At 34.5% G+C, this 15,641-nt stretch overlaps 1 protein-coding gene across 7 annotated transcripts in view; it reads left to right on the top strand.

Moving 5' to 3' along the window:
* LOC118263233 (SH3 and multiple ankyrin repeat domains protein 2) overlaps positions 1-15,641 on the top strand; it is a 234,440-nt gene that overhangs the window by 100,811 nt on the left and 117,988 nt on the right. For 6 of the 7 annotated variants that reach the window (XM_050705229.1, XM_050705233.1, XM_050705232.1 and 3 more), the window contains 2 exons: positions 6,160-6,319; positions 11,492-11,509. In XM_050705229.1, the coding sequence (XP_050561186.1) occupies positions 6,173-6,319; positions 11,492-11,509 (165 nt within the window). In that variant the 5' untranslated portion in view covers positions 6,160-6,172. The remainder of the gene's footprint in view (positions 1-6,159; positions 6,320-11,491; positions 11,510-15,641) is intronic. The other variant, XM_050705230.1, reaches the window with a different exon arrangement.

Below are 15,641 nucleotides of genomic sequence, written 5' to 3'. Positions count from 1 at the left end.
CGCAGATAGTTTCTGCTGTTAAATGTACATTTCTAACTTTAAGTGGCGTTTGGGAAAATTATTTGGAATTTGCAGTAAGTACTGTTTGTGTACATTCTAAACCTCATCATTGGAGCTGCTTTTGTTTTGGAAACTGACAGAAAATTGCTTGCCTTAACAGATGGACACGTGAGACTTATTTAAAAGAGGTCATTTGAAGCCAAAAAGATCTTGACTCAAAGATATTTTGAGTAGATAACCTAATCAAACCAATCATTTCAATAAACAACGAAAATCCACCAAAAGCTACCTCAAAAATACAACATCATCCAAACAAACATTCAATAAACCAAACTATTCCGAATTCATCCCACCAACCCAAACATCGGCTAAAATTTCTCAACCACTATCAAAACACGGTGCTACAGCGCTTTTTGTACTGAAACCAGGTTGATGTACTGATGTAGGTACTTGCTTACTGCGCCGTACTCGGAACGCTTCTACCAATATTTACTCTGCAGCGATAAACGAACCAGCCACGGCTTGCTAGTCCCGTTACTTCAGTGTTGAGGTCCGTATGTCACTAAAGTGATGGTCTAGTGTCTTGTACATCGCCAGTCAATTGTTTCTATACCTTGTTCGAAGCTCGTTCGCAATTTATAGATCCATGTTTGTCTAAAGCTGGTACTAGGTGTAACGATGTTCCTAAAGTGGTTGTTTGTAATTCATTGGGCAGTTTCCCTTGGTTTGCTCTTTTTCAATTCGATGTTTTGCTTCAATTTTCTGATACAATGGTTCTGTTATAATCAGATTTAAATAGTATGTTTTCTAGTGTGAATGTCTCTCCAGTAATTTAATGGGACAGTGACAAATGCTGTTGATAAAAATTACAAATTACGACACAATTTTTGTTGTTCGTTCCGTTTGTTGACTCATTAGTCTCTTCCGGTGTTACAGTGGGCGTGACAATTAATTTTGGTTATAATCCTTATATCCTTATTCACTAAGAGTTTTGGTACATTTTTGGCATTAATTCTATCTATATCAATCTTTCATGTGATGCCTTTTTGTTTGTTATCTTTATTTTTCCCTTTATTATTACCTTCTTCTGCTTTAGTATCATGTAAGTACGTCACCACAACACCAAACGCAACATCGAGGTTAAAATAAATCGTCCAAGCAATTAAACTTAACTACAAACGTTTAAATATCACTTAAATCACACATATTTATCATCTGTGGAACATTTCATCACTGGGACATTTAGCATTCTATCTTAACTGGTGTAATTAACTCGTTGCCAAGTTATCTAGAGTATGTGTGTCTAATTACCCTACACGGTACAAAGTATAGGAAAATAGGTTGCGAAGGTATTCGATGAAAGTGAAAGCTTATGCGTTAGTGGTCTAGAATTTCTGAGCCATTTAGGACTTTGAGAAGGATCTGGAATTCCAACATGATGGCTTATAAGTTATGAGGGTGACTGTAGAGTAGAAGCGTAATAAATTAAGTACCGATTACAAAACGACCGCAATTGTGTTCAATGTTTTGCCAACCAGCAATACATGAGCAGAACATTATTTAGGAACATTTTACCAATTGAAAAGTAGGTCCCAAAAATAAATCCCTCGTAGACAAAATTCTCCAATTCTATCAATAGACCCCATCAATTCGTCTTTGCGTCATCGGACAATGGTATGATAAATTGTGCAATTCCTTCGCTATAGAAATGTATTATAACAAGATTTGGAATTAAAATGGTGCGTGTCGCACACCCATTATTACAATAATAGATTCCTTCCTGTCAGAATGCCCAGTCGACATAGAATTTAGTTTATATCCCCATAATTCTTCAGTCGTAATGGTAAAATACTTTTAATCAAATTATTCACGGAGTGTTATTCCTTAGTCGATCAGAATAAAATGGAGCACTTTAAGGAGTTGTTTTTATATCGTAATTTAATGGATCTAGATTGTAAACAGGGCTTTATTCAGTTTTCTTTAGTCCATTAGGGAATTCAGTTTGAGTACGTTCAATAGAATTGACTCAGCCCGTCTAGTACATATGTGAAGCCTAATACGTAATACTATTGGCGAAAATAAGTACCTACGTGACAAAATAGGTAACGAACCTCTTTAAATTGTGGAGGTTACTCTGTATGTCAGCTACTCTAGTACAGAAGCCATATCCTGTTAATATCTTACTGACTAAACCACATCATGATGTCCTACCATTCAATGGAATTCTGAAAGACCAAAATTTTCCTCACATTACCGATTTGAACGTTTACACTGATAGCTGTGAGATATCAACACCTAAGGTTAAGTGGCTATATCCACCGCCAAATCGCTTTTCAAATACGATGATGAAAAATCAATGTTTGCCATTTATCTTCGTGCTAAACTTAACATAACAATGTATTTAGAGATTAGAGTAAGCAGATAATACTGTAGATGTTTTCCTTCAACCTTGGAGACAATATTTATTGTTATGTTTATATCTGGATCCTTTGTTGTCCCAGCAGTGAGGAGGGTAAACGCGCACTTGTGTTTACTGTGTTCTACGGTATTGAGTTATGAATTTATTATACCGATGTTAAAAGAAAGTTCCTGTATCCTTGTTATTTTTGTTTCTTCACAATCTCTGTTTGCTATTTAAAGGCAAATTCTGCAGTTTTTTTTCTTAGGTTTCGATGCAACCTAAATTGAGTTTCATGACACGAGATATATGTATTACTAATCAAAAATATCAGAATCAGTGTCAATACTTATATCCACTTGTAGAAATAAGCAGAAATTAAAAATGCACACCAAATTCTATTCAGCAGTTTTTGAGAAAAATGTCGACATAAAAGTTTGGGTCAAAGGTTTCATCGGAAATCGAGCCTTGACAATAATGAACAAGGCACAAATGTGATTGTCATTATTATGAGATCTGCTATGTCATTAAAACGAAACTATAACGTTATGTCAGTAAAATAAAGTGGTCCAAAATCCAACAGTGTAGCATCAGTCAAGTAATGCAAATTGTTTTAATATGTAAATTGTTTTGCTTCGATACAAAATCCAACGTTGTAGCGTCAGCCAAGTTATGCAAATAGTATTTAGAGACTAGAGTTTATCCTATGGTGTGAATTATTGCTTTTCTCTCTTTCTTTTGATGAGAAAGAACGATACAAATAAGTACAACCATACAATGTAACAAGTAGAGCACATAACGGCTTCCTTGTAATTAAAACTTGCTGACAAAACTTGATTGATTGATTTATACCGAAAAATATTAATTACTTATTGAAAAGCACATACCGCGGTATTTTAGCGTCATTTACTGGTAACTAAACTCAGTTCTTAGCAAAACAAAATCGTTAATAAGGAATAGTTTTAATAATCATTAAATGTCTCTTACGGCTGGTTTTTTTTTTAATGGGAAAAATCATTCAATTACTTCTCCCGTCTTTGGCGAGGCGAGAGGGAGTGTTAGACTCAACTATTCTGTGCTTTTACTGACTAAATCAACCCCGTTCCTACTCCTGCTTTTCGAGCCAGAACCTCGGTAAACCCGCTAAGTACTTCGCAGCTCTTATGGTACAAATGCATTCTATTTTTCTCTTAACATACAATTTATTTACGTTAATTTAAACGGTCTAAAATATTTATAGAATTAAAGCTAGGAAGCAGGAATAGATATTATCGTCCAATGACGTATCTAACGCATAATAAACGTCTAATTAAATACCCGCGATCCTATCTTAATAACATTTTAAAGCATTTAATCAAAGTCAAACCGCTAAAGATAAAATAATGAACAATTTATTGAAGAATTCATTATGAATATCACGTTTATGGTAAAAAAAAAAGATGGCCGTCCAATTTGAAAAATGGAACGTTACTAGAAATCTTTTTTTAACTTTAACCGAATATTTCTTTTTTTTTTATTTTAATGGTTGTTCTATTGGTTCTTTTTTCGAAAATACTTAGCTGTTGGTATTTGAAATGTGGAACGCTGTGATTGTTATAATTTGTAGCCTATGTCCTAATGAATAGTACTATCACCTTGTATAGACCAAATTGTGTTTCTTTAAAGGATTTCAAACCTTATCCTTTCGTCATAAGTTTGAAGTTTATTTGATGTAGTTGCACCAACACGTGTTTATGACCGTATCCCAAGAGATAACACTTACTTAAGCTCATACAAGTTTGTTGGATTAGTTTAAAATTCGTCTTATCTACATTACACACAGTTCTTGGCTACATTCCTTAGTTATAATGTCACATTGATTAAAACCAAATATACTTGATGGCTATCGTAATTACCTTAATCGAATTATTAACTAAGTATGTCATACTAATGTAAACAAATTGTTTTAACTAGGTATATCAATTGATAATCGTGAATCTATTGGCACTTGATTGGAGAGGGTAATTACCTCAAAAATTTATACAGGGCTACACACATTAACCTATACAAACCAGTATAAACTGACCGTCGAATGTGCGGAAATGTCAAACAAAGGGAGGTCATGATAAACTGGTTTTGTATAGCTTGATGTGTGTCCATGTGTAAGGTACACTTGTGAAAATCAATGACGACATTATTCCTAGAAGTTGGCAGGTAAGGCGCCGGCGCAAGTTATGTTCACAGAAATACAACCGGATGGTGTGTGTATGTGATACATTATAAATGAAGGAAATTAACATTTCTGTCTGTCTGTTGTATGAGAAAAATATGTGATATATTGAGTCATTTCTGATGGCCAAAGTGTAGTCAAAGAATGAACAGAACACCAGCATGCATAATTTGCTCAATCTGAAGTTCTGGAATAGATTGCAACCACTATACAATCCGGAGCTGCGGATCTAGCGGGTTACTGGGGAAAAGCAGGAGTAGGAACAGAGTGGTTTTTAATCAGTAAGAGTCTGACACTCCCTCTCGCCTCGCTCAAGGCAAAGAAGGAAGTCTTTGGATGATTTTCCCTCCTTCCAAAAAGCATTGTACAATGAAGTTGAAAATCCGTTAAACAAGACTTAGTTACCATTTGAACGTCCAGTTCTCAATACGAAATCCTACTAGGTGTTTACCTAATATTAACTACCTATATATAATAAAAACACTAAGTCACTCACAAACATCATAAAAAGCCACATTAACTAACCAGTAACGGCCACAATCCATTCGGAAAATTGGCTTCTGGGTCAGAAAACGCGAATAACGATTGTACTTTTAACCTAGATACACGCTTACGTAACATGTGAGCCTAGAAATAGTGTTTTCCATAAAAATTATAGCTCATAAATTTAAGGGAAACACATAAATGTAGATATCTTTATTCGCAGTCGAGTCCCAGAGACCCTCGAACGAATTAATTGGTCAAAGACAGGTCATTTGTCTGGAGGGCACCGGATTTACTAGGCACTGTTTCGGCCAATTCTATTTTACTTAATGTAGTATTTTTCTTACTTAAGCATTGCTAAATTATTTTGGAACGACTGGCTGAATAGGACTGTTGCTAACTAAAGATTGTTGTATAAAAATGTCTTGATTCTTTTCGTAGTTTTTCGTTCATTGGGTATATTTGGTGTTATTTCAATTGTGAGCTTGTTACTCTTGTTTTTTTTTTAGTGTCTTTGTTGTTTTCAATGATAATAAGTATGAATTAACTCAAACAGTACCTATGCTTAGGTTCAGGAACATCCACGTAATGACGTGGTTTTACCTAACCATAACGTTTAATAGGTAGTATTAACTAACTATTATAAATTAGAGTCTATAATAGTTAAGTCGCATTCACTGTTTACACAACTGAAGTTATAGCTAGTATCGTTTTACGTATACGGGTAATAAATTAAAAAGTATAATAGTTTACTAATTAGCTGTTGGATTACTATGTCATGGTAAAATGTAATCAAGGGTCTTTTGAAAATGATATTTGTAAGTCAACTCATTGACTTCATTCTTCCAGCTATTAAACCAATTTTAGAATTTCTTACTTAGTATCAAGTCAAAAAATGTTCAAAGTACATCATGTAACGAAATCTTTTTATAAAATGCTGGTTTAGATATAATATGATGATCATTTTTATTCAATTACATTTTCACCAAACTAAAGATTAATACCTTGTTTATCAATTTAAGTAAGAACAACAAACAGAATATTCATACCTCCCTCTCTTCTTCGACAGATGGCGTAGCGTAATGGAGGGCGAGTGCTCTGAGGGCGCGGAGGGCTGGCTCCTAGTGAGGGTGCACGTGCCTGAGCTGAACGTGCAGAAGAGCCTCCAATTTCCCAGGGACCAGCTCATTTGGGACGTCAAGCAGCAGTGTCTCGCCGCCTTGCCTAAGGTTAGTTCTTCATAACCTACTTCTCATTCAAAATTATACCTTACACATCTTCTGTTAGAGAAGAATATTCCTCGACAAGGGTTTTCACTTATTTAATTAATATTATTGAAATTAAGAACGGTGTATTTACCAGCCTGTTGTTTATGCAAAATTTTACTTTACGTACCTTCTTTTAGAGAAGAGTTTTCTTAAACAAGGGACTTTCTATACATACATTTTTTTTAAACAGCTAAAATGTTCTGTTCCTTTTTCTTCAAGTTCTATCATTGAAATTCACTCCTTTGTGAATCTGTGCACTGTACTCTTAGTACGACTTTGTTTTACGTTGAACAAACGAGAGCGCTTTCGGCGCTCTGATTGGCCGGCTCGAATAAACCAACCAATAAGAACGCTGAACGTTTCTCGTTTCTATCCCGTTGAACGTAAAACAAACTCGTACTAAGGGTACTGTTTAAATCTTTTGATGTAAAAATTTAAACGTTTTACTGCAAACTATTCGGGTTTTAGGATCTTCGAAGAATTGTCTCTTGAAGAAATCGTTTTTAGATTAAAGGAATCTTTCGATTTCCGATTAAATTCAAGTCTGTTTACCTAATTTGTATAGGATCGTAAAATTCTTAGTAAAAAGTTGATTCACATATTTCGCAGAATTGTCCTTGTAATTTCAGTCTCAAAGCGAAAGGAAATAATTTAAATAAATCAATATTTATTGAACAATATTTTATGATAAAGTTCAATGTATTGAGATTAACGATTTTATACCAAAAGCCAACAAAACTAGTGATGTGACCTTGTTAAAATATCGATATCGATAATTTTTGTTATTTTGCCTTAAAAATTGTTTACCAAAATCCAGCTGCATTTTACTTTACTGTCCTCATGAGTAAAGATTTAAGACACCGTTCCTCAACTGATATAAGTATAATGTTTTTCTATTATTATCTTTAAAACAACATTAATAGTCAATATAAATCTTTTAATAAACTGTCTACTATTCAATAAAAAGACCTCGTAACTCCAAAACCTAGGCTACTTCTAATAATATAATGTCATTACACACTTACCATACTCCAGTTACCTACATTCGATTAATATATTAAACCTCACAACTCGACACGCGGTGCCGAAAACTTTCGCTTATTTAAATCATTTTGTAACTTAAACTGTTATTTAATGTTACCGTTCCAGTGAATGCCGGTAATTTGTTACGTTTTATTATATTAAAATATTAATTATAGAAATATTATTTGGTACTGAACAATGAGAACTAAATTATAATGCGTGGTTAAGACATACCTAACAATAAACAGCTTAAGTGTGATAAATATAAGGTCGTGTCTCATTTGACTAGTTATTAATATGTAATTAGTTAAAATCCTTCAGTAAACACAACACATGTGAGATCGTAAGATTAATTATTACTGATTGCCCAAAATCTGATTTGACGGTAAAAAGTGTATAAATGAAAGATAAATGACTTATATCAGGAATATCGAACATAATGTGTATTATGTTATAATATATTAGATATTATGTTATAACATATTATATCAAAAACCACTTCCCACACAATAAATCTTCACATACTAGAAACTGGGACTGGGATATGTCACGCAAGCGATATAAGAATAACGATTTATTATCCGATTAATAAATCATACGATTTGATTGATGTCATTCAGCCAATCATAACTAGAGTTCCCAGCAATAATTACATAATTGCCATAGTAAGGAGTTTCCAATAATAGAAGTATAGAAACTTGGTGAGAAATGTACCAGCTGATGGTCTACATACGAAAGCACACATCAAGCTTAGCAAAACCAGTATAAACTGGCCTTCGAATGTGTGGAAAGATAATACAAAGCGAGGTCATGATAAACTGGTGTATGTGTAGTGTTTGGTATCGTCACATGTATATGTTCCCATGGAAGTCAATTGAGGACAATTCACTTTATTTTCCTTTATAACTTTATTATTATTATTAATGGGAAAGTGATTTGTTGTGACTTCTTGTTTGATACACTTTGACACCTAAACTACTAAATTGATTTTGATAAAAATGTGTGGATGGATCAATACTAAGGACAAAAACGTTGCAACAGCAACGTCTTCTATTTAATCTTTTACATACATTTATCTAAAGCAACAGCTTTTGCTCAAGAACTTGACTGCATCAAATCAACTCCTACGCGACGACATTAGTAAAAAAAGTACTTAATTAAAATGAATGTTTTAATAACTTTAACTGGATTCCACTAATTTTTCCAACTTATCTATTTTATAAGTGTAAAGAATTTAACTAATTAAAGTCTACTAGCAATAAAACTGAGTCCAAACTTAGTTAAAAATCAAAAGAAAAGAAATATCACTTAGAAAATTTAATAAAGCACTTTTACAGTGAAATTAACCGAAAAATTTGCTACAATAAGTTTACAAATTATGAACATTTTTAATTAAAAAGAGTATCAAATGTTTGCTTTACGTCAAACTTATTTCAAAAGGATCGAAACCTTTTAGGGTTGCGCTTCGTCCGACTTTGTCGATATCGACATAAATATTATAGTAACTTTAATTGCGTTCCAGTGAAAGTAGTACGAGCGTCTGGTAGGTAGGTACTTGATCGATAATCTAGTTTCGATTCAAATCGATTACGACATTGAAATGCTAACATCGAGAGCCTTCAGAGTGGGGACTTCTCTCGAATGTTTACATAGAACAAAATTGAATCGGGGAGGTTGCGAGAAATCGATTAAATATTAAGTATTTTTTATGTAATTATTTTCATCGATTGTGTTCGTAAAATGAGTGTTTAATAAGTCATTGTTATTTTTTTTACTTAGGTAACCTCAAAATTAGATCAACAATGTTACATAAAATTGTTGAATAAGTTCTTTGAACAATAATAACTGCGCACATATCAAGTTTACTTATCGATTTGATCGCGTCAGTAATCGATTTTGAACGCTCTTGCCATTGCTAATAGTCTGTGCACTTATTATAGTACCTTTTGTATTTTATAATAGTACCTATTGAATATTACTGAAGTTGTAATAATGTTGCGTATAGGTCTTCATAGAAGCATTAATGTAAAAAATAAATTCATACGCAATTACATCATTTTAGATGCAATCAAAATATAACAAGAATGAAAGGGAAAGGAAGACCGTTTACCAATAGTACTTATTGTAATATCCAGGTGTTATGTACACATAGGTTTGCACATCACATTCTGTAACAAAATTGGCAAGGTTTCTATTAAAGAGGAACAAAAATACAAAATTTAAAGTTTACCAAAAGCCGTGATTTTTTATTTTATATTACCTGCTGTAAATATTGTAATGAATATGTTTATTAAAGCATTAACGGTCGAAAGAAAACTGTTGAAGGCAAATCATCTGGTAAGCGTCGATCACCAGTGACCGACGTAAAAAAACAATAAAATTTCTAGGCATTTTATATGCAAGTGTAAAACAAAATAAACTATCGAGAAATGTAATAAAATGCAGTAGCAATATTTTAATACAGTGTAAAGCTAAAGCCTACAAAAGTGCAAGTTGTACGTGGGATGCAGTGGGCGGGACAAGTCTGAGGACTGCCTAGTAAATCGTAATAAACGTTGCATTAAAACATCAAAGTTTCAATCAGGACTGGATAAAATGTTTTATTAATAACACTCGTAATATATTACTATACTTTTATTATGCTTTGATAAGTAAAATGATTTTCATTCTTTATTTTATCGATAGATACATACATCACTAGTAACTTGCATATTTTATCATACATGTTAATAATAATCGTTGATGCTGTTTTCGCGTAAACAGCTGCACCGATTTTATTGAGATTTGCTATAGAGATAGACAAAACAAATTGATGAGCAAAAATTTGCTATTTTATGATTTTTGCCAAAGAATTCTATAATACTTTTTAAGTTGTTTAATTTCAAATAATCAGTATTAACTACAGACGCATTTAATTTCATTATAATGTATTTATACATATATACGACACACGTACAAACTCACCTTGCGCAATGTAAATCAGATAATTATTCAAATAACTATTACACTCATGTAGGTTATAAAGATTACAAAGATTACGTAACATGTTCACAACAAAATATCCGATCTAAACATCATAATCGGCAGAATGTCTAGATATTATCTTGTACTACAGCTATCACCTTCATTGTATCGAAAAAATCACTAGCCCACAGCAAAGGCGGCACATACAAAACCTGTTCACAGAACACCGTTATATGGAAGTAATTTCTTAAACGCATACCCAACGGTCACGCCAATCGTATACAACGATATGCACTCGTCAACCGTCATTACCTTCGAAGGGATCGAACCTGTATCTATAATTACGGTTAACAGCATATCAAGGTACCCTACAGATTGGATTCCTATCGGCTGGTTTGAATGGGATCTCCGTCGATTCGTGGTTCGAACGTTACTACTAGGTTTTTAGACAATTCTTAGTAAAAGCACTGATTCTAGTAATATAAATCAGTATAATAGCAATAGATTCACCTTCTGTTAACATAGGACAATAACATAGTATATATCTACCACATATCTAATAAATATCTACCTGGATTCTATTAATAGCTTAGCTAGCTTTATATGTACAAGCATAAAACTGCTGTAAAATATTTTTAAATACGAAATGAAAATTCGAATCGAAACACGCATAGAATGCGTTTGAATTCAAATTTTATTTTTGGAACGTGCTTTATCGTTTTGACGGCAGGGCGAATTTTATTTTATTCTCTTTTTTTGGCAAAGGTCATCTATTGATGAAATAGTTCTGTGACAATTACCTATTATTTTTTTATATAGAACTTGTAAAATATTAAAATACCTGTAACCAAAATATTCTGTTGCCTAAAATTTTCTTCTGCTTCATAATTACTTACTATACTATCTTTACAAATAATCTCTTATTAATTATAGGTACTTATCTACCAAATATAAATCTAAGGTATATAAGCCTTTATGACCCTTTTTTAATCTCAAAGATCTCACACAAATCCTAAAGTAATCAGTCCCCAATAACACTATTCCAACTCCCACACTATTTATATCTACATTACACTCCTTACCTTCAATTAATTATAATATTAACATTTAATATATTGTTTTCGGTGGTGTCTCCGGCAACCTCAGGTGGCCACTTGGTACCGGGTACGTTTTTATGCAACCTCCCTTGCCTGAACAACCCTTATAACCATGCATGGATCATGCAAGTGGTTCAGTCGCCGTTAGGGAGACATTATATGTGTCGAATTGCATGGAAAATGTGTACCCCTATGCATGAATTACCCCCGTACCTATGCTTGTATTTTCACGTGACTCCCGATTAGATACCCTAATGTTAGGTAATATGTATTATTTTATTACTAATCTTAAAAAATATGGTCTGGTCTAGACAATACCTAATTATGACAGGTCGGCCAAAGATGCAGTGTGCGTTTTTGCTATATAAATCCATCATAAGAGTAATACCTCCTTAAATATGGCTAGTTTCTTAAAGAAACATATGGATTTACTTATCTATATAAATTCAACGATAAAATAAGAAATTTACGTTTATAATAACTAAAAAAGAATCTTAACTTTTTTTAACTTATCTCAAATTAATATTACCTAAGTACATTCACCGATAAAATTGCTTGGCTAAAACGCTATTTTATAATAAGTAACTTTATAATACAAAAATCGCGTGCGCGTATTCAATATGGCGCCCAAGTAAGTACTTAATTAAAATTACTTTGGTTTTTTGAATAGTTTTACCAAGTCACGTGAAAATATGGCTTTGTGCGATGGGATCCTTGAAACCAACATGTAATCGGTTGGCCATAACCCATTACTCACATAGACGTTTTAATGTTTCCATAATAATGTACCTACATATGTTATACAATTCCTTTCTTTTATATATATAAAGCCAGGTAAGTAACGCATTGTCTAACTTGTACTAGGATGCCTATGTATAACATTTAGCATGATGGTATAAAAATGTTACCGTATATCAATGTTGATAATCAGATATGCCTATGCAAAAAGGCAATCCATGTGCATCATGCTGATATATATCTTAAGTACATGTTAATAACGTAATTATTTCAGTGCCAGAAAATCGTTGAAGCAAGCAAGACACTATCGATCGAAGAAAATCATGTCGAGGGGTAACGGGCTATTTGGTTTAAGCGACATTTTGGGTGATATTGAGTTATATACATATTTGGAATCAGCGAATTTTTCTCCGTCGAATGATGCCGGTTTCATTAAAATTGGAGCACTTTTTTGGCGTTTCAAACAATACTATTTTCGTGTCGTTTCCAAAGTGGCAGTGTATTAAACGACGTGGATTTTGCATTTTTTATTAAATCATGTACTTGAACTATACCATCATATAAATAACTGTGACATAAACCAGTCACCCTATCTCTCATAAATAAGTGAACAAGAGTTAAAGCGTTTTTCCTGTTACTAAATTTTATTAAGAAGTAACTTGAATCATTTTGTCTTCCCTAATCACACGGTGTGATGTCGCTTAAACCATTTGTCCGTCACCTAAATACGATACGGGTCGTCGCTTAAACTCTTTTAGCTGCATCTATTTTCCACGCCGGGTGCTACTTGAATCAAATACTCGTTTTTGTTCAGATATTTTGTTAGTCGTTAAACCATTTTAGTCCTACTTTTTTTTCAATGCATGTCATTTAATACAGACTATAAAATTAATGATGTATATTGAAACATTTTGCCTGTATTCATAAAAATACAAGTCGGTATTTCAATAACAAAATTTTAATATGGTACATTTCAATCATGTCATATGATACCATGTTTATTTCCTCGCCCGGGTGTCAAAAATCGTAATCATTCAACTGAACTATCGTGCGCGGGCGCCTCAGTCATAGTCCAGAGTGTGCCGAAGACAGATGTGACGCGCGCACACCAAAATCAATCGTAGATATATTTCAAGTTTACCGATAACCAAAGCCAAATACATGGACTTAAAGAAATTGTGCGACACTGGGGTTATACCCAAGATATTTCATAAAGAATATTTAAATCTCCAACAAAGTAATACCAAAGAAGTTTTACTAGATACGGTACTGATATAGAGGACATAGTCAAAGAACATGATAACTAAATACTTACGTTACTTTTAATTACTTATGACTATTATCGGTTTACCAACGGTCTATAAACTTCTTACATCTATTTTGAGAACAAAAATAACAAAACATATTGAAAAACATTCCATTATGTCTGTATCTCAAAATGGATGTAGGAAGGGGTCTCGTGGAACTAAGGAGCTACTCCTCATTGATATGGTTGTAAGCCAACAGGTTCGTCGGTCCCGAAAGAATTTGTCTACATGCTGGATAGATTATAAAAAGGCATATGACTCTGTGCCACATACATGGCTCATGAGGGTGCTGGAGTTGTATAAGATAGATGCAATTCTATGCGCCTTCTTGCAGTCATGTATGAGGCAATGGAGTACTGTGCTTTGCTATCCAGGATGTAGACAAATCCAAGGGAGTGAAGAACCTGTAAGGATAGTTCGAGGAATATTCCAGGGTGACAGTCTGAGCCCACTATGGTTCTGCTTGGCCTTGAATCCTCTCAGTACTTTATTGGAGGCTTCAGGGCTAGGCTATCCTTTACGGAAAAGGGGTCTAGTCATATCCCACTTGCTTTACATGGATGACCTCAAGTTGTTTGCTCCAAATAACAAACAACTGATAGAACTACTGAAAATAACTGAAAAATTTAGTAGTCCTATCAGAATGGAATTTGGAGTAGATAAATGTGCTGTCATGCATGTGAAGCGAGGAGGTCTAGAACTCTCAGATTTCACAAAACTAAGAGCGCTCTCCGCAAATGATACTTACAAGTACCTGGGTATGTCAGAGGGATTAGGCATCAATGGACCGGACATGAAACAATCGTTACGGGAACGCTTCTTTGGCCGCCTGAATAAAGTGCTGAAAAGTTCATTATCAGGCGGAAACAAGGTGCGAGCCTATAACGGTTGGGTCATGCCGGTTCTGATGTATTCTTTTGGTATACTCAAGTGGACTCAGACTGAACTTGACACTCTGGATAGGCGAGTCCGAACACTGCTGACTGCAAATCGTATGCATCACCCTCGTTCATCGATCATGAGGTTGTACATCCCGCGGAAGTGTGGGGGTCGAGGCTTATTAAATGCTAAGACCCTTCATAACCGTGAGGTGTGCAACCTCAGGGAATATTTCCTGAAAGTAAACGAGGGTATGCATCGAGAAGTAGCAGCAGTGGACAATGGATTCACTCCACTATCTTTAGCAAAAGAGAACTGGCGTAAACCTGTGGTACTCAATGACCGCAAGGAGGTATGGCATAGCAAGAAGCTCCATGGACGCTTCTTCCGGGCCCTTCATGGACCCAGTGTAGATTTTCTGGCGTCCGTATCTTGGCTACGATTCAGTAATCTCTTTGGAGAAACTGAAGGATTTGTCTGTGCCATTATGGACGAAGTTATCCTTACGAATAACTACCGGAAATATATTATTAAAGATGGGACCGTTGACATATGTCGGGCATGTCATAGTCCTGGTGAATCCATAAGACATATAATTTCTGGTTGTGGTCGTTTGGCTAATGGTGAATATTTGCATAGACATAATCAGGTGGCCAAGATTATCCACCAGCAACTTGCTTTGCACTACCAACTTGTTGAGTTTGAGGTTCCATACTACAAGTATGCGCCCGATCCAGTTCTCGAAAACGCCCATATCATGTTGTACTGGGATCGATCTATCATCGCTGACAGGACTATTGTAGCCAATAAACCTGATATAGTGGTGATAGACCGACAAGCGCGCCGCACGATGATAATCGATATCACCATCCCTCATGACGAGAACCTCGTGAAAGCTGAAAAAGATAAACAAATAAAATATCTTGACTTGGCTCACGAGGTTGTCGACATGTGGAATGTGGATTCGGCTATCGTTGTGCCGATAGTCGTGTCGGCCAACGGTTTAATACCCAACAGCCTCGACAACCACCTTAGGAGGCTGGGGTTGGGCGGATGGATCAAGGGCCTGATGCAGAAGGCAGTACTCCTCGAAACGGCACGTATTGTGAGGAGGTTTCTGTCTTTGGAGCCCTAACCACCGGTAGCTTGGACCATGCTCCCGCTACTGGTCGGCTCCTATTTTTATATTTTTAAATGTTATTTTGTTTTTTATTTTTGTAAATAATGTTTAAAAATATAATTTTAGAGTGTTTTAAATAAATATATGGAGGCAAT

Source organism: Spodoptera frugiperda, chromosome 27 (assembly GCF_023101765.2).
Source record: "Spodoptera frugiperda isolate SF20-4 chromosome 27, AGI-APGP_CSIRO_Sfru_2.0, whole genome shotgun sequence".
Classification (NCBI taxonomy): domain Eukaryota; kingdom Metazoa; phylum Arthropoda; class Insecta; order Lepidoptera; family Noctuidae; genus Spodoptera; species Spodoptera frugiperda.
Note: the sequence above shows the minus strand (reverse complement) of the source record. Positions and strands in the feature narration are given on the sequence as shown.